Genomic DNA, 18,112 nt, shown 5'->3' with positions numbered 1-18,112 from the left:
CTTATAAAGAATAAGGAAAGGATTAGGTAAACAGGAAAGAGTGTGTGCACATATGAATGAGTGTTATATGATTTGTCTGCTGTAGTCACATTTCAGAGCAGTTTGAAAGGGGGATAGTGGGTCTGTGGCATACTCTGTGCATTGAAACTAGGGCTATAACAGAATGCTGAATCATTCCAGCTGTTTCTGATTTACGAAATTAGTTCAATTAAAAACTAAGCTGATACTTTAAAACTCCACAAGGAACAGAAAAATAATTAGTAAACATAGTCAGATTGAATCAAGCCAAACACAAATTGATTTCTGCTTGAATGGAATCTGAAAGATGATTAAAGGCTCAATCTCCTCAAAGACGAGTTCACTTCTAGGTAACATTTTTGGAGAAATATAACCTTTGAAATATAGCTACAGATGTACAAGGATTTTTTTTTTTTTTATTAAAAGATAGCCTGGCAGTTTTTCTTTTTAAAAAAATCATGCAACTTTTCCAGCAGAGTCATAAATCCCTGTTTTGGATATGTCCTGCTCTTCTTTCTTATAACAATATCTTGACTGGGAACAGGAAAAAGTATATAATCAGTAGGATTTTTTTCAGTTGCAAGTAACAGAAGCCCATTCTGAAAGAGCGTAAGCAGAAATTAAAACATAAAAAGAGAGATGGAATTTATTGGCGCACACAGCCTCTGGAACGTTTGCCACCCATTTACCTTTCTCTGGCTTGTGGGCACGCTGTTTACGGGCTGGGCAGGAGGGGCCAGGAGCACTTTCAGGTGCACACCTGCCTGCCTGACCACCTGAGTGTGAAAATGCAGGCTTTTTGGATTGGCTAGGTGATAGTCACATGTCTGCCCCGGACCAATCGCTGTGACCAGGAGTTGCCAGCTAGACCTGAAGTTCCTGTGCGTAAGTATGCCTTGATTTTTTTCTTAAATTAAAAAAAAAAAAAAAAATTAATGTTTATTTTTGAGAGAGAGAGAGAGAGCAAGAGAGAGAGAGAGCAAGCACGAGTGGAGGAGCGGCAGAGAGAGAGAGGGAGACACAGAATCCGAAGCAGGCTCCAGGCTTGGATCTGTCAGCACAGAGCCCAATGCAGGGCTCGAGCTGGTGAACTGGGGGATCATGACCTGAGCCGAATTAGGGGATGCTTAACTGACTGAGCTACCCAGGCACCCCCCCCCCCCCGCCTTAGATTTCTAATGTTGGTGGGCCCCCTCCGGGTCATCTAGAAAAGGGAGGATGGGCTAGTGAACACCTGCAGCAATGCTGAGTTGCCTGGTGGTTCCTGGAACGTGCCTTCCTGTAAAAGTTGCACTTTTGTGGTGGGCAGGTTTGTGATCACTCTGCGTTGCTTGCCCACATGGCCCCCATCAAGAAACCTAGACTGTCACGGTTCCTCTCTTTCTGCAGAAATAAACAGTACCAAGCTACACTTCAGAGGTGCAGTCAATTCTGAATTTCGCAAATGTGAATAACTTTTGGCCCTGATAGTTTGGCTTCTGCTGTACTCAACAGCAAACATGTCTCCCTTCTTTTCCTGTGAACTTGTAGACCAACACAGAATTCTAGAATTTCCTGAGTTGAATACACTCAGCCACATGCCTCCTCCTGAGTTCCCAGAGGGGCAACTCCAGCTTCTCTCTGTGCCTGTCTCCACACAGGATTCTACTCTCCTTGCAGGGCCACCTGTTCGTTCGTTCTTTCTTTCTTTCTTTCTTTCTTTCTTTCTTTCTTTCTTCCTTTCCTTTCCTTTCCTTTCCTTTCCTTTCCTTTCCTTTCCTTTCCTCCCTTTCCTTTTCTTCCTTTCTTCTCGAGCAGGGGTGGGGCAGAGAGAGAGGGAGAGGAAGGATCCCAAGCAGGTTCCATGTTGTCAACACAGAGCTCTGAGCTCATGACCTGAGCAGAAATCAAGAGTCAGATGCTTCACTAGCTGAGGCACCCAGGCACTCCTGTTTTCTTTTTTGAGCAATGTATTCCAGCTATTATACCCATGTCACCAAATTTTACTACCCCATCAAATAATTTCAGTTTATGTTGCTTATTACTTGTGTTTCACATGTGTATAGATAGACATTTGGGGCCATAAATTTGATTTCTGACCTTGTCTCTCTTCAAGTATGATTCATTAGAAGTTGTGCCTAGGATCAGTGGGAATAGACTGTGTGCTCTTTCTAGGTCCCCTTTAGCTTTGTGATTTTGTTTTTATTTTTTATCTTAGAGAGAGAGAATGAGCAGGGGAGAGGGACAGAGGGGAAGAGAAAGAGAGAGAGAGAGAGAGAGAGAATGAATGAATCTCAAGCAGGCTCCATGCTCAGCACAGAGCTTGACCTGGGGCTCAATCCCATGACCCTGGGATCATGACCTGAGCAGAAATCACAAGTCAGACGCTCAACTGACTGAGCCACCCAGGTGCCCCCTAGCTTTGTGATTTTAAAGACAAATAGTTTAGAACTAAACACTGATACCTCCCAGCAGTGAAAACTGGCTCTGGCTCCCACAACTAAGCTGCTGAAGCATTAGTTTCTAGGCCTACCCATCCTCACGTTCTCATCTGTTACACGGAGGGGATGGCGTGTCCCCTGCGAGGCTGTTGTGAGCATTGGATGAGAGTGGGTACATGAGCTATAGATGGTGCAGGGATGAGCAGTGGTGAGGGTCTGGGGGAGCTCGCGGTGGGCAGCAGTGGAGCCTGCTGCACAGCCACCTGGAGAGGTGCCCTGGAATGTGGAAACCAGCGGCAGACGCCTTGCAGAGATTGGAAATACAAGGGTGACATTTAACATCTTACATCTGCAGTTAAATTGTAAAACCATTCTTAGCGTTTGTACACGTGTGAAAAACACCAAAGTGGTAACTGTCTTGAGAAAGTTGGATTTCAGGTCCCTAACTTTGTGTGTGTATGTGTGTGTGTGTGTGTGTATGATACATTATATATGATATATTAGATATATTATATTATATTATATTATATTATATTATATTATATTATATATATTTTTCTTCCACAGGAGCGTATGCACATTTTATTTTATTTCTGTGATGCAGTGAATTAGAATGAATGGCATCTTCCTCACTGGATGGCTTTCCCTAACCTTTCCTATTATTGCTTCTGTGTAGATCCTTCCTCCAGCCTCTTTGCCTGCAGACTTCACCCCCTCCTTGTTCTTTAGGTCCTAGCTCCTTTGTGCTTCCTTAAGGGTTTTTCAAGCCCCTCAGGCCAGATCAGTTTACCTTCTTACATGCTCTCCCATAGCATCCTGTATGCCCCTTTGTGTCATATGCCACACACTTGTCATATTTTTTTTGTACACCATATATTCCCTGCTAGAATGTAAGCCCCATGAGAGTAGGGCACATGTCCATCTTTTTTTATTTTTAATATAATTGATTGTCAAGTTGGTTTCCATACAACACCCAGTGCTCATCCCTACAAGTGCCGTCCTCCATGCCCATCACCCACTTTCCCCTCTCCCCCTGTCTCACATTCAGGTCTTTCATCCATTTTGAGTTTATTTTTGTATATGGTGTAAGAAAGTGGTCCAGTTTCATCCTTCTGCATGAAAGAATGCTGTCCAGTTCTCCCAGCACCATTTGTTAAAGAGACTGTCTTTTTTCCACTGGATACTCTTTCCTGCTTTGTCAAAGATTAGTTGGCCACACATTTGTGGGTCCAGTTCTGGGGTCTCTATTCTATTCCATTGGTCTATGTGTTTGTTTTTGAGGGCACATGTCCATTTTGTCAATTAAGACTGAGTTCTGCTGCCAACAGAAATATTGAGACCCCCAACAGCAATATTATAAATGAGACAAGCACCTACTTCTGTCTTGTGTAAATTTCCTGCAGTGGACAGCTTAAGGCTGGGGTAGGGCAGTTCTGCAGTATCATATTTCTGCATGCTCCTTGGCTAAGCATGGCTTTCATTTCCATGGTCCCAGAGAGCCAAGAACTCTCAGTGGGACCTGTTAGCAGGCAGGAAGGCAGGGAAGCTGGACAAGCTTCCCTCTCCATAAGGATGCTCTGGAATTTGTACATATCTCCTTACCTCTGTCCTGTTAACTAGAAATTAATGGTCACATGTAGCTTCAGGGGAAGCTGGGAAATTTAGTCTTTATTCTGGGTAGACATGTGACCAGTTAAAAAATGTTCTAATACTAAGGTTAGAATGGATATTGGGAGACAGTCATATACCACTGTATTCCCAACTCTCAGCACACTGTGTGGTGCACTGTGAAAGAAGAAATGAGCTGAACACTTACATATTCATTTGCTAGGGTTGCCATAACAAAGTACTACAAGCTGAGTGACTTAAACAACAGAAATGTATTGTCTCCCAGTCCTAGAGGAAGTCCAAGATCAAGGTGGTGGCAGTGTTGGCTCCTTCTGAGTGCTGTGAGGGAAAATCTGTTCTGTGCCTCTCTCCTAGCTTCTGGTGGTGTTCCAGCAATCTTTGGCTTCCCTTGGTTTGTAGGTCTCTGCCTTCATTGTTGTATGTTTTACTGGTGTCCATGTCTCTGTGCCCAAAATTCCCCTTTTAATAAAGGATAGCATTCATATAGGTTTAGGGCCCATTCTGATGACCTCATAATTACACCTGCAAGGACCTATTTCCATAGAGGGTCACATTCTGAGGTACTAGTGGTTCACAGTTCTATGAATTTTGGGGGGAGGGGGATACCGTTCAACCCAGTTCAACATGGTACAAATTTATAGGGTTTGTGAATTTTGAGAGGATCACAGTTCAACACATATTAGTTTGGGATAATTTCATTTACCTTCACACAGTCTTTCAGAGATACCTGGAATTTTGCTGCTCTGGCATGTCCCAGAGTGGTAATACCTTTTAATTCCAGAGCAGTGTGGCATAGATTAGCCAGTCTCACTCTCCCAGCCCCAGAGAAATATGTTCAGAGGAGGCATGGCAGGGCTCACCAAAAGCCTATAATGGTACTGAGAGTTACTGCCCATTAGGAAGCTCTTCATGGTGTGACAGTCCGAGGAGCACTCCAGAAAAGTCAGTAGGGGCCATCCATTCTGAGCCCTTTACAGTAAGTGGAAAGCAGCCGCCCTTGGTACCATCCCTTGGCCCACTGAGATCACACTTAGCTAGCACAGGCTGGATACAACGTGGCCTGGTGTAGAGTCTTGAAGCCAGGCAGTTAGCTCAGTCCTCACTCAGCACCATTTGAGCTCCTCACTACCTTTTGGGATAAAAGGAATCCCTCCCTGGATAAACTCCTTTAAGGTTGAAGATAGTATCCCTATAGCTCCCATTGGTTAACGTTGCCCTTGAGTAGAAACTCAATTACTTTTTCAAAGGGAAGAGAAAGATATCGTCAGGAGGGCTGAAATGTAATCATGCCTCAAAGCAGGAGAATGGGTAACTATGAAAGGTTTCCTATAGTTTATTTTGGCAGCAGGTACTGGGGTTCTAGGAAGGTGACAGTTCTGTTCCCCTTTGACACCAAATGTCAGTGGTCTTTGAAAGGTGTAGCTTCAGGAAACCCAGAATTGTCAAACCATGGACCTGGCAAAAACAAAGTTGAAGAGGTAGTTCATCTGATCTGTGTGAGAGTTGCTTAGTGCTGCTTCATGAACCTGGGTGCTGCCCTTCACCCATGCGTCCTACATATTGTGAATTAAAGCTCTGGGTCATGCTCATCGATCTGCAGTAAATGAGGGAGCAGCATCTCTAACCTCAAGGAAGAGTAGGGCGCCATTCAAGTGTTGTTCTTGTTTTAAATACCGTCCTGTTGAAGTGGATCCATTTTCTCAACCCACATTCTGAGCCATCCTGGACCATGTCCCCTTCCCTCCATTCCTGCTCTGCTGACTCACATTGTCCTCAGAAGTGGGGACTGTGCTGGAATTGCTCCCCACCCATTGCAGGGTCTTGGCCCAACTATTACTTTTCACTTAGAACACCATTCCTGTGGCTTCTGGAATATGAACTTGGGTCTGTATCCACTTCCCTAATGTTCCTTCTTAAAAGATTCCATTTGACACGTGGGGCAAATAGCATGCAGTCATTTCTTTCTCCCCAACTTTTAGGCCCTTTGGCTTAGATGACCATGCCCATATAGGAGGCTGCTGGATGGCACAGGCACATATCAGTGCTTTGTCAATCCTGGCACTTGGATTCCCAAAGAGCACATGATTTGGAGCTTAGAAATGGAAGCCACATCAGGCTGGGGGGAAAGAGGGCATGTGCAGCATTTCTTAGCCATCCTGCAGATGGCTGCTGTAGGCATGGAGTCAATGGTAGCACACTTAGCATCTTTTGCCCCAGCTACCGCTCTGGCTTCAAAGTACTGTATTTATTAGGGCCAAAGCAAGCGGAGGTGGCACAAACCGTTCCTGTTGGAGTCCCTGGCTTTCTATGCTTTGGTTTTTATGGCAGCTCAGATTTCTCCAGTGGCAGTGTGGAGGTCACTACACACTGAGAGCCTCACCCTGGTAGTGATCTCTGTCTCATGTAGGCACCAGTTTCAAAACATTGCTGTTCTCATGTCTCTGCCATGAGTTGTAAAATTTTAGAGGCACATCCGTCCCTTGGTTATCAGACTTGTGCTTGACTGTTAATAACAGACTCCATTCATGGATAAAAAGAAGGGAATGGCAGCTGCCACCCATGGGAGTGAACAAGGGAAAGCCTTGCTCCTAAATCCTTGGAGGGTCTGCACTTGGGCACTTGTTCTGCTGAATAGGATGGGCTAATTGGTGGCCCAGCCTTACCTACAACAAAGATCTTACAGGACACATTTCTCGGTTCTTTTTCTTTTTTTTTTTTAAGTTCATTTATTCATTTTGAGAGTGAGAGGGAGCACTTGCTGAAGGGGCAGAGAAAGAGGGAGAGAGAGAGAGAATCCCAAGCAGTCTCTGTACCATCAGTGCAGAGCCTGATGCGGGGCTCAGACTCAAAAACCATGAGATCATGACCTGAGCCAAAACCAAGAGTTGGACACCTAACCAACTGAGCCACCCAAGCACCCTACGTTTCTCTGTTCTACTCTAAGACTTGAGTTATTGTTAATCTTATCTTTGTTTCCTTTGCCCATTTTTCATGTTCATTTATCTATACATTAGATATAATTTTTTTCATACCTCAAGAGCACTCAAGTCTATTGTGGGAAAATTAGAAAATGCAGATGAGAAAAATAACATTCTTTTTACGTAACATGCTGCCACCTGGAGAAAAGCAGGAAGTCCTTATTACCAGTTAGGACATTCCATTCCCTGTGTTTTTATGTACATTTTTTTTTTAAGCTTGCATTTGCACTTAGCAATATTTGAGAGAAGCTTTTGTGTCCTTGACGTTCATCACTAGACAGCTGGATGGAAGAATCACAATGTATTTAGTCAGGCACACATCGCTGGTCATTTAGTTTATTTCCAACTTTCCATTTTTAGAAACAACATTATAGTGAATGTCTTTGTAGCCAAATACTTGCATACGTTCTCAATTGTTTTCTTAGGATGAATTCCTAAAAGTGGAATTGCTGGGTCTGAATTATAAATATACATTGTCTCTAACTTCATATTGTAAAAACTTTAGAAGTATATACTACATAGACACAATACTTCATCGAACCCCCAGGCACCCATATGACAATTAGGAGCTCCTGGCCAATGTATACTCACACCCACTTCTAGTCCCTGCATTATTTAGGAACAGATCCAAGACTTCATGCCAGAAAGACTCATTTCTGTAAGATAGTACAGGTATTTGAAAATGGGAGAGAAAAAAGAAAAAGTGAATTGCCAGAAAAAAAAATAAGAGGTTAACATCTTGTCCACCTTATCCACTGCGATGTGTGGGCTCTTTCCATTTTCCCTGCCATATCCGGGCTCAGGACTCTTCGTTTGTCTTTGGATTCCTGCAACAATATGGTAACCAGTCTCCTTTATCTCCCTCTGGATAGGTATAAATGTTTTCAAGCCATTTTGTGTCTTGCCAAATTGCACTCCAGAAAGGCTAATCAAATTTACACTTGCACCAGAAGCATATAGGAGTGTCCATGCAAGTTTTGGGTCTTTCTTCTTTCTTTTCTTCTTCCCTCTCTCCTATCCCCCTCTGCCTTTCTTCTTTCTTGGTGAATTTTTTAGACCCCCAAACAGGAATCACATCATTGTTTTAATTAGAACTTATTTGGTTATTAATGAGATTAAAGCTCTCCCCACCCCCTGCCATTTCCTCACTTGAACAATTGTATTTCCTCTTTGTGAATTGCCTTTTCCTAATTTTTCTATTAGGATGATTGTCTTTCACAAATTGTGTTCATTTTATGTTAATGTCTATGGCATTGTACTTCTGTCAGTGAACTGCTGTGAATACTTGTTTGGACTGAGATAATACATATTATATTGGTATGAAAGAATAAGGGTGTTTTATAAAGCTAGCAGCTGAAAGCAGGAAGTCCTTATTACCAGTCAGGACAGGTATGGAGGGAGGTGTGCCAGTGTGGGGAGGGGGGGCCCGGGCAGGACACATGGACACTTGCACAGGTCACTTAATCGTTAGTCTCCACAGTCATCCACAAGGCAGGTAAAGCAGGTGAAGCTGGTATCACCCACTTCTCACAATGACTTGTGCCAGGACACACCTTAATGAGATCCTCCAAGCCCCAATCTAGGATTTTTCTACCATATCACAGTGATTCATATGTTTATTTGTGGAAGGCAAGTAAAGCGATAAAATATAACATATTAGTAATTCTAAAACATTCTTTCTTTTTTTTCTTCTATAGCACGAAGGCCCAGGACCAGGTCATTATGACTTGAAAATACCTCAAGCAAATTCTGTGACTTCTTGTTTTCAGTCTAGAGTACCTCGATTCCTGTCCACCCGTTCTGTAAGTACTCTAAAAGATTACGGTTGTAGGTTTTGTGGCTGGGGTGGGGGGTCATTGGGGCCAGGTTATAGCTATATACAATTCTAGTGTACATATATGTATCCAATTTCTTGTTAAGGCAGAGCTCAAAAATCTGGCAAGCCCTCAGCCTGTTTCAGGCTCAGAGTGCATCCAGATCCAAAGACTGTGGCAGAATTATGGGTCCAGTCGACAGCATCCAGCATAGTAATTAGCCATCAATGATCTGACCTGGATGCTCTGTGGGAAAACATGTTTAATGAACTGAGGCAAGCAGTAGGCAGTGGCTGGCCCCAGCCATCCAGAACTGCTGTTCTTTGTGTGTGTGGCTTCTGGGACTGTGTGTGTGGCTTCAGGGCAGAAACATTATTATTATATTATTATTATTATTGTTTTAATGTTTATTTATTTTTGAGAGACAGAGTGAGCAGGGGAGGGGCAGAGAAAGTGGGAGACACAGAATCCCAAGCAGGCTCCAGGCTCTGAGCTGTCAGCACAGAACCTGACGCAGGGCTCGAACCCACAAACTGCGAGATCATGACCTGGGCCGAAGTCGGACGCCCAACCGACTGAGCCACCCAGGCGGCCCCCAGAAATGTTATTATTGAACCAAAGGGGGCCATTAAGGCATGAGCAATCATTCTGCCCCCAAGAACTCAGGAGAGACAGGGAAGAGGCTCAAGTCCACTGACACAAAGAAAGTACATTTGGGGAGTATCCAAGCCTCAGAGGCCTAGAGAAGACCACGAAAAATTGCAAAAGCGTAACATGAATGATATGTTATTTTTTTTTAAAGTACTGATAATTTTAATTCCCATGGTCTTATTCCCAATCTGCATCCCAGTTTGAAAGTTCAAGAACTTCCTTGTATGTAGCCTTATTTGAGATGGTTGTGGAGACAGAAATTCAAATTCTGCTTGGGGAATCAAGGAAGGGTTGGTGTCCCAGGCCAGTGTCTTCAGGATCTTGCTCCAGAGCTACCAGTCTGGTGGGGGGTAGTGTGGTCTTTATCTGGAGGAATACTGGGGAGTCCCTGCTGGTGATATTAAAAACAGGCTAACAGCAGGAGGTGGTGGATACCTTCTGTAGATCCTCACACTCTAGTGGCATCACCATGATCCAGACCCAGATTTTTGTCTGAGCTCGTAGGGCTGAGCATCATCAGGAAATTGGAGTTATGCTAACCATATCAGTTATCAGTTAAGCTGATAGAGAAGCCAGAAAATGTAGTATTTTTTTAATGTTTACTTTTTTTTGAGAGAGAGAGAGGGGAGAGGAGGGGGAGAGAGAAAGGGAGACTCAGAATCTGTAGCAGGCTCCAGGCTCTGAGCTGTCAGCACAGAGCCCGATGTGGGACTTGAACTCAAGAACTGTAAGATCATGACCTGAGGGGAAGTCAGACACTTAACCAACTGAGCCACCCAGGCATCCCTTTTTTTAATGTTTATTATTGAAAGAAAGAGAGCGCTCCCGAGAGCTGGGGAGGGGCAGAGAGGGAGGGAGACAGAGGGTCCAAAGCAGGCTCTGCACTGTCAGCACAGAGCCTGATGTGGAGCTCGAATTCACGAACCATGAGATTGTGACCTGAGCCCAAGTTGGACGCTTAACCGAATGAGCCACCCAGGTGCCCCCGGAAGATGTAGTATTAATTTACAAGTGTCCAGCAAGGGGGCTGATGTCTGGGGCCACTTGTCTATGGGGTTTCTCCCTACATAGGAAACTCTTCATAGAAGCCAAGGATAATCAGAAGTTTGCTTGGTGACAGTGAAATCAGGACTGGGGGATGGAGCCGGATGTTCTCAAGGTCTGAGAACCACAACCAGTAGCCTCCTGAGGGATGGCCTTGTGAGACCGAGGCCCACAAACCTCCTGTTCTGTGGGCTGGCTCTCCAGGACTCCACATGCATGTTACTTCCTCATTAATAACACTAATAAAGGCTTCAGCTTCCTTTGACGTCTGGCCAGGACTTGATTAGATTTTCAGGCTGCTCCTCCGCTTTTGGCAGGGGAAACATCCTGTCATTACAGTGGCTTCTGCATGCAGCTGACTTCATCCACTCTGGGCTGACCACTCTGTCCCACTTTCAGAGTAATCCTATTTCCACCCTCCCTGTCTCCTAAAGAGATAACATACTGCAAAGAAGGATGGAAATGACAAGAACATGGTAAGAGAGAATAATAACAGTGGTGGCAGCTAATGTGTAGAGCTCTTGCTGCCTGCCTAGTGTGGTGCTGTCTTGTCCTGGGGGGCCTCCAGCAAGCCTCATTACCTCATCTGATGGGCGAGGCTCTGGAAGCACCTGGTCCAGGGTCACACCGAACCATTGGTGGTGGGACTAGGACTCGAATTCAAGCCTTTAAATCCTTCCCTTAGTCACACACAGAGACACTGGTGCTTCTCCAACAGACCCAAGATAAAATTCCTTTGGGCTCCAAGAATAGGTACATGCACCACATGGGAAATGCTGACCTAAGAAATCGAAGTCTTTATTTTAGTCTATGACCATGACATTCATTTGCATTTGATCACCATGGAGGAGAAGCTTCATTTAAATAATTGGCAAAACAATCTTGTCAAGAATTTTATCCAAATGAAAATATGATTTTAAAAATTAGAACTCATAGATCCCTTGACAAAACTTTGGACACTCGGGTCCACCGACCCTGGTGTCCATAGACCTTTGTACGGAAACATGAGTTTGGGCTTTTGAGGTCAATCACCCAGGTTCAGAATCCATTTTCTCCAGCCCCTTACCACTAGACTGAGGTCACTAGAAGGGAGGACAGTGGCTTTCCCAGGGACAGGAGCAGTCTGGGTGGAGTGCCCTCTGATACAAAATGTGCCTTGAGGTGCAGGTGGGATGTGAGCCCGCCGGCCCCGCAGGTCTAGGCCAGTGCTTGCTTGTCCACCCTTCTCTCTGCACCTCTGCAGCCCTAGGGGCGGCCGCTGATAGGAGCAGATGCCAAGGAGACACTCCACTTCAAGGGTGCCCCAGGCCTGCATGCAGTCCCGTGTGGCCCTTGTTTTCCCCAGTGGGGATTTGCCAGCCACATCTGAGCTCACAGCTAGGCTCTGGTGGCTCCAGAGTTTTGGGGTCACTCTCTCATCAGCCTTGTCTTTTGTTCTGTTTCCAGAAAACCCCAGGCCCGGGAGCGTACACATCTTCAGCACAATCCCCCAAGCAGGCACCGACCATAGCCAAAATGGGTCGAGAACATAGCCTTTTCTTCAACAACACAATTGGCTTTTAAAATAAAGCCTCTGTGACCCTAAGCTACTTTGAGTTTAGCAAATTCTTATGTTCAGAAAACTCTGTTTTGTCTGTTCTTTAGGAGGGTCTGACTACAGAACATAATCGATTGCCCCGGTGACCATCCTGCCCACTTATCTGGAATAGTTCCAGCGCAGTTTCCAGTTCACTCTCGAAAGTGTCCTGGTTTGAATAACAAACTGTGTGCTCACTCTGCTTATTGTCAAAGGGTATATTCCTAGAGACTGCCCCTGGGCTGCTCCTGCGGCAGCTCAGACAGGTCCTGATATGCCCAGGCTGTGCTCTGCATGGCTGTGGGCTCTCCAGCTGTGTCTGAGCTGGATTAGAGCTGTAATACTTCACAGGCTCATGGAGGCTTCCTCGAGTGTTGGCATTCAACCAAGACCAAGCTGAGCGTGACAGGATCCCAGCAGGTGGTTCTTTCTCTCAACTCCCTGAAAAGAGCAATATTGATTCAACTCAATGAGTATTTGTGATTTCAGTCAACAAAAACATTTGAGTATCTGCTCTGCACCAGGTGTGTGCTGGGGTTGAGGAGTGGGGGCCTAGTGGAAAGACAAACAAGGCATGTATGTGACTGAGTTTGGGGAAGGTTATAGAGGAGACAAGGCCAGAAAGGGAGTTTGGGGTAGCCCCTGGCTCGAGGAAGGCTTTGCAAACTGTGCCAAGTGGCTCTTTCTGGTCGCCTTGTGTGTGAAGCTCAGGGACTGCCCTCGCATGATGGCAGTTCCTCGGGGAAGACAGGCCCTGGTCTCAGGAAGATGTGAAGTCACTGCACCTGGTGTACAGTGAAGGCCACAAGCAGGCAGAGCAGGGATAAGGCAGCATGGCCCCAAGCGGCGAAGGGTGGCCACATGCAGTAGGACAGCTTGGCTGCCACGCAGGGGACCTGGAGGCTGAGATAGACAGAAAGGAGAGGGAAGAAGGTTGGGGGCAAAGACCTTGTTTGGATGAAAGGTAGGAATATATATTTGCTGGAGGGGAACAGCGGGAGCCTGGTCCAACTTGAGTGGAGGGTGCTATGAGGGTGGGAGGGGGTTGGGGGAGGCTCAGTCAGAAGGCGAGGGCCACATGCAGTCACGCATGCCCAGAAGACCCGCTCAGGGAGCCCCAGCTAGACACACCCCATGCATGACAGCACGTTATCTCTCAAAGGTGGGAGAGATTCCAGAATCATTAACAAATGGAAGGGATCTCTTTTTTAATTAAAAACATGAACTTATAAAAACGAATATCAATGCTTATATTTTGTTGTATTTTAAAAGGTGAAACCTGCCCTCCCCCACCTCTCTTCTTTAGTCTTATAAGCCCTTATAAAAGGGGTGTTGGAGGCAAGAAAGGGAAGGTCATCATCTCACTGAATTTATTCAAGTTTCTCATTTGTATAAGAAACTCCCTGTAATGCGTTCTTTTAGAACAGAAAATGGCCACTTGGAAAATCAGACGTGTCTCAGGGGCAGTGGCTCCTGTCCCACTTTGATCAGAAGACGGCCTCAGGGCAGGTAGTTCCAAATTTTATTCTCCAAGTGGGTCAAAGTCCCCTGTGGGGTCAGAAAGTAACGGCTGGCAGTTATGACAGAGGGGGTTTTCTCGAGGAAGCAGTGACTCAGGTTGCCATTGGTGCTTGGGAAAGCTGTTGGTTCTAGAAAGCAAGAGAGGCAAGAGGTGGTCATATCTGTCTTAGGACTCACAGGTGGAAAGTGAAAGGAACCTCTCCTACCAGCAAGGGGAAAGGGAGATTGTAAGTACATAGGAGTATCTCTCTGACAAGAGCATGAACCAGGGGCTGGCAGGAACTGCTTCCCTGTGTCTCCCCAGTGCTTCTCTCTCAGGCCTGCTTCTTCTCCCTCGAGAGGCCAACCTTCACTGCCTCTTCACGTGTATAGGGTCTAATGTGGCTACCTCAGGCTCTCCTCACATCATTTCCTAAGCCAACACCCTAAAAGAATGTAAGCAACCCCTCTTGGCTCCAGCATCAGGTTCCCAGGAGAGAGACTCCAGTTGGCCAGCATGGATCAGGGCTTCACTCCTGGGCCCTTCAGCTGTGGTCAAGAGGGTCTAGCCCCTTGGTGCAGACAGAGCTGAGGGTCCCATTTGTGTGGTATGTGCATATAATTGGAATGGAGGACAGCTTCTTGGATTCTAGAAGAGAATGAAGACCCTTTCAGAATAAGAAGGGAGGATGTCTTCACCAGCCTGCAGGAAGGGGATTGGAGAGGCTTACGGAGACTTCACCTGGAAATAGAACCACTGGAGAACTTTCTGCAGGGCCATCTGGACACCCTTGTGTTTCATTTCCATTCACTTAGCTTTGTCTTTGGCTCCTATGACTGTCTGTCTGTCTTTCTGGAGCTGGGACCACCTCAGCCCCTGCCTTCCTTACCAGTCTTGTCATCTGCCTGTAAAGCAGCCCTCATCCTCCTTTGTGGTTTTGGACGATGTGACAGTGACTCTGCCCTAGATATTAGCAGAGGGGCTGGTGGGAATGAGGTGGTGAGAAGAGCAATGTTTTACTGCTTCTCTTTGGCACATTCCAGTATTTTGTATAGTATTTCATACCAGTAGGGAGAAGCTTTCCCAAAGAGACCAGAGGAATTCTGGGTGGCTTTTTCCTGCCACAAGCCCAAAACTGAGACAATAATTGAAGAGCAGAGCCTCCTTCTGTTCTTTCCAAGATGGAGAGATTGGGTTGACTTTGAGCTTGAGCTCTGAGGTTGGGATTTTACCACCTAGCAGCAAGGATTATTGTGTGCATCAAGTGACATGTCCAGAAGGGCTTAGAAAAGCCATAGAGCACGGCAGATGGAAGGGACCATGCTGTGTATCCTAAGTCCCTCCTCCCTTCCCCAACGACTGCTGTGACACTGCTTCTCCAGGTCCCTGTCCTAGCTCCATTGACCATCCTCTGTTCCTCTCTCCACCCACCCACCCACCCGCCCCCAACTGCTTTCTGAATTTGGCTTCAACCAGAGGGCATGGCTCATCTTGGCTGCAAATATCTTTTGCTGTTTCCATGTGACATTCTCTCTCCATTAAGTCAGAGCATGCATGTCAGAAGTCACCACACTGATGGGGACAGCTTGTCCTCCTCCTCCTCCTCCCTTTTTTTCCTTTCTTCCTCACCTCCATCCACACCCCCCATTGCCCTCTGGACCTACAGGGGACACCTTCCAGACCTGGAGCCAAGGGCCCCACATCGCTTTGGTGCCAGGCCCTGCCTCCAGTGTCATCTCTCACCTGCTTGATGCCAGTGACCTCAGTGCAGCACAGAGCTGCCTGGATTCAGGTCCCCATGCCTGGGATTACTTTGAAAGCCCTATTATCTTGAAAACATAGTACACAATCTGTAAGTTCAGAATCAGGGGTTCTAAGCTGCATTTTATTTTATTTATTTTTTTAAAAAGATGTTTTTTCAATGTTTGTTTATTTTTGAGAGACAGAGAGAAACAGAGCACAAGTGGGGGAGGGGCAGAGAGAGAGGGAGACACAGAATCCAAAGCAGGCTCCAGGCTCTGAGCTGTCAGTACAGAGTCCCACAGGGGGCTCAAACACTTGGACTGCAAGATCATGACCTGAGCTGAAGTTGGATGCTTAACTGACTGAGCCAGCCATACACCCCCTAACCTGCATTTTAGAATCCCCTGGGGAACCTTTAAAAATCTTGGTGTCGGGCAGCTCCCCGACAGATCACATTAAACTCTCTGGGGGTAGGACTCAGGCCCAGTATTTTTTAAAAATACTTCCCCCACCCTAGGTAATTCTGATGAGCAGCCCAGGTTGAGGACTACTGTCAAGATGGTGTAAAGGCACCTGTCACCAATAATTCTTTGGGGCACACATAATTTTCCCAACCCCAGAGGTTGAAGAAGACAGGGTCCTTGTGCTAAGAGTCACTTTCCAGCTATGAAGAGATTGACCCATGTTAGCATCTGGCTGAGGCCTAAGGGAAGAGAACAGCACAGGGCTGGTTTGTCTGGATGAACCTAGAACCTGGAGTGTTACTAGGTAGAATTGTTCTGGGGAGAATGAACCATAGCAGCCTGGAACCCAGGCACTTCTCACCAGCCGGACCCTTGGCTGGGCTCCTCAGAGACCTTTGGTTTTGGCCAACGGCAGGGCTGCAGGCAGGCAGAGCCTACAGGCCTAAAGGGCGGGGTTTGGGCTCTAGATTCAGGCCTGCAGGGGCTGGGTGGGCTTGTGAGGGCCAGTGCCAGAGTCCCAGAGCCTGCCCAGGCTTATCCACAAGCCACTCTAGAGAAGAAGGCAAGCCTGGACCCATGGAGGCTGGGAGGTTGGGGGTGGTGAGTGAGCAAGGATGGGGAGAGAGATGGGACATAGATGTTGGGAAGGAGGGGTAGCCAGAGAGGGGAGTCCCAGGGGGTGGACACGTGGAGAATCATCTCCCAGTGGGTGCTCCTCATGGTCTTATTAACCACACCATTGGCCAAATCAGTGCCCAGAGAAAAGTGTCACCCTTCTGGAGAGAGGTAGGGGCTCAGAGGGGCCCAGCCAGAGACGGGGGGAGGTAGCAGTGTGGCTGCTTTGGGTGGGAATGTGGCTTAGTATCTGAGAACCCTAGGCAGGAAGGCAGGCTCAGGCCCACTGACACCCCATCTCTGGTCACTAGAGTGGGTTAGGTGGGACAGGAGGCAGGGATTGACAAGGCATTTCATTTAGTTCACCCCTGTGGAACTGAGCGGCCCAGGTTAGGGGCAGGGTGGGACAGGAAGACAGCATGCTGAGAGATGTGTGGGTCACACATGGAGCTCAGGGCTTGATGAGGGCTGGCCGTTGCTTCCTCATCCTCTTTCTGAAGTCCTTGAGCTCAGCAGTCATGCCTGGCAACTGAGGGCCATCGAGGAGAAAGGAAGTTGCTAGAGATTCCCGTATTTAACAAGGCAAGAGGGGACACTTGGAAACATGCCAGGCAGGGTCACACCTGTTTAGGCTTCTAATCCCCAGCCCCTCCCAGGTTGAACATGGGGGCTACACTGCACATAACCCTGAACTCCTGTGCCCAACCGTGTGTCTGGGGTAGCTTTAACCAAACCGTCTATATTAGTTCCCGTGGCTGCTATAACAAATTTCCATAGACTTTGTTGTTTCACACAACACAAATTCATTATCTTCTAGTTCTGGAGGCGAGAAGTCTCCAAACCAGTCCCACTGGGCTAAGTCAAGGTGTTGGCAGGCTGGGTTCCAGAAGGAAGCTCCTTCGAGCAGCTCTGGAGGAAAGTGTGTTTCCTTTTCTTTTTCAGCTTCTAGAGACCATCCACTGTCCTTTGCTCATGGTCTCTTCCTCAAATCGCTCCAAACCCCTGTTCCCATCATATCTGCTCCTGACCCTCCTGCTTTCCTCTTGTAAGGATCCCTGTGACTATATCGGGTTCACCTGGATAATCCAGAAGATCCCCCCCCATCTTAGGGCCCTTAACTTAATCATGTTTGCAAAGTCCCTTTACCATGTATGAAAACAGGGGAGCCTGGCTGGCTCAGTCAGTAGATCATGCAGCTCTTGATCTTGAGGTTGTGAGTTTGAGCCCCATGTTGAGTGTAGAGATTGCTTAAATAAATAGACTTAAAAAAAAAAAAACATGTAGGAGAACACTTTCACAGGATGGGACATTATTCATACCTCCACACAGCATAGCTGGGATAGGGAGTGGGGCATCCTCTGCCAGAAACACTACTCCCCGCCCGCACCCTTGGTGTGCTAACTCCAAGCACCCTCCCCCATCTTCCTGAGGCTGGTTGGGTGCTTCTCAAAAATGCCCCAGCAGTTCCCAGATACTGGCCTGCATCCACTATTGGATTGCGGGCTTCGGGATCATAGAGTTGGGCCTCAGTGAATTTCCCAATGCCTAGCAGTGTTACCACATAGTAGATGCTCACTGAGTACTAGATGTGCTCCAAGGTACACAATTATCCTGTAGGAAATGCAGAAGCTTTATAGAAAATATGTTCTGGAGTTTCCT

At 46.7% G+C, this 18,112-nt stretch overlaps 1 protein-coding gene across 1 annotated transcript in view; it reads left to right on the top strand.

Annotated features, from left to right (window-relative positions):
• STPG4 (sperm-tail PG-rich repeat containing 4) overlaps positions 1-12,139 on the top strand; it is a 45,989-nt gene extending 33,850 nt beyond the window's left edge. The window contains exons 6-7 of the mRNA XM_007084709.3: positions 8,743-8,847; positions 12,001-12,139. Coding sequence (XP_007084771.2) covers positions 8,743-8,847; positions 12,001-12,117 — 222 coding nt within the window. The 3' untranslated portion in view covers positions 12,118-12,139. The remainder of the gene's footprint in view (positions 1-8,742; positions 8,848-12,000) is intronic.
• The last annotated feature ends 5,973 nt before the right edge of the window (positions 12,140-18,112 follow it).

The sequence above is a fragment of the Panthera tigris genome, chromosome A3, assembly GCF_018350195.1.
Source record: "Panthera tigris isolate Pti1 chromosome A3, P.tigris_Pti1_mat1.1, whole genome shotgun sequence".
In the NCBI taxonomy this organism is placed as follows: domain Eukaryota; kingdom Metazoa; phylum Chordata; class Mammalia; order Carnivora; family Felidae; genus Panthera; species Panthera tigris.
The sequence above is the reverse complement of the archived record's forward strand: the minus strand, read 5'-3'. Positions and strand labels throughout refer to the sequence as shown.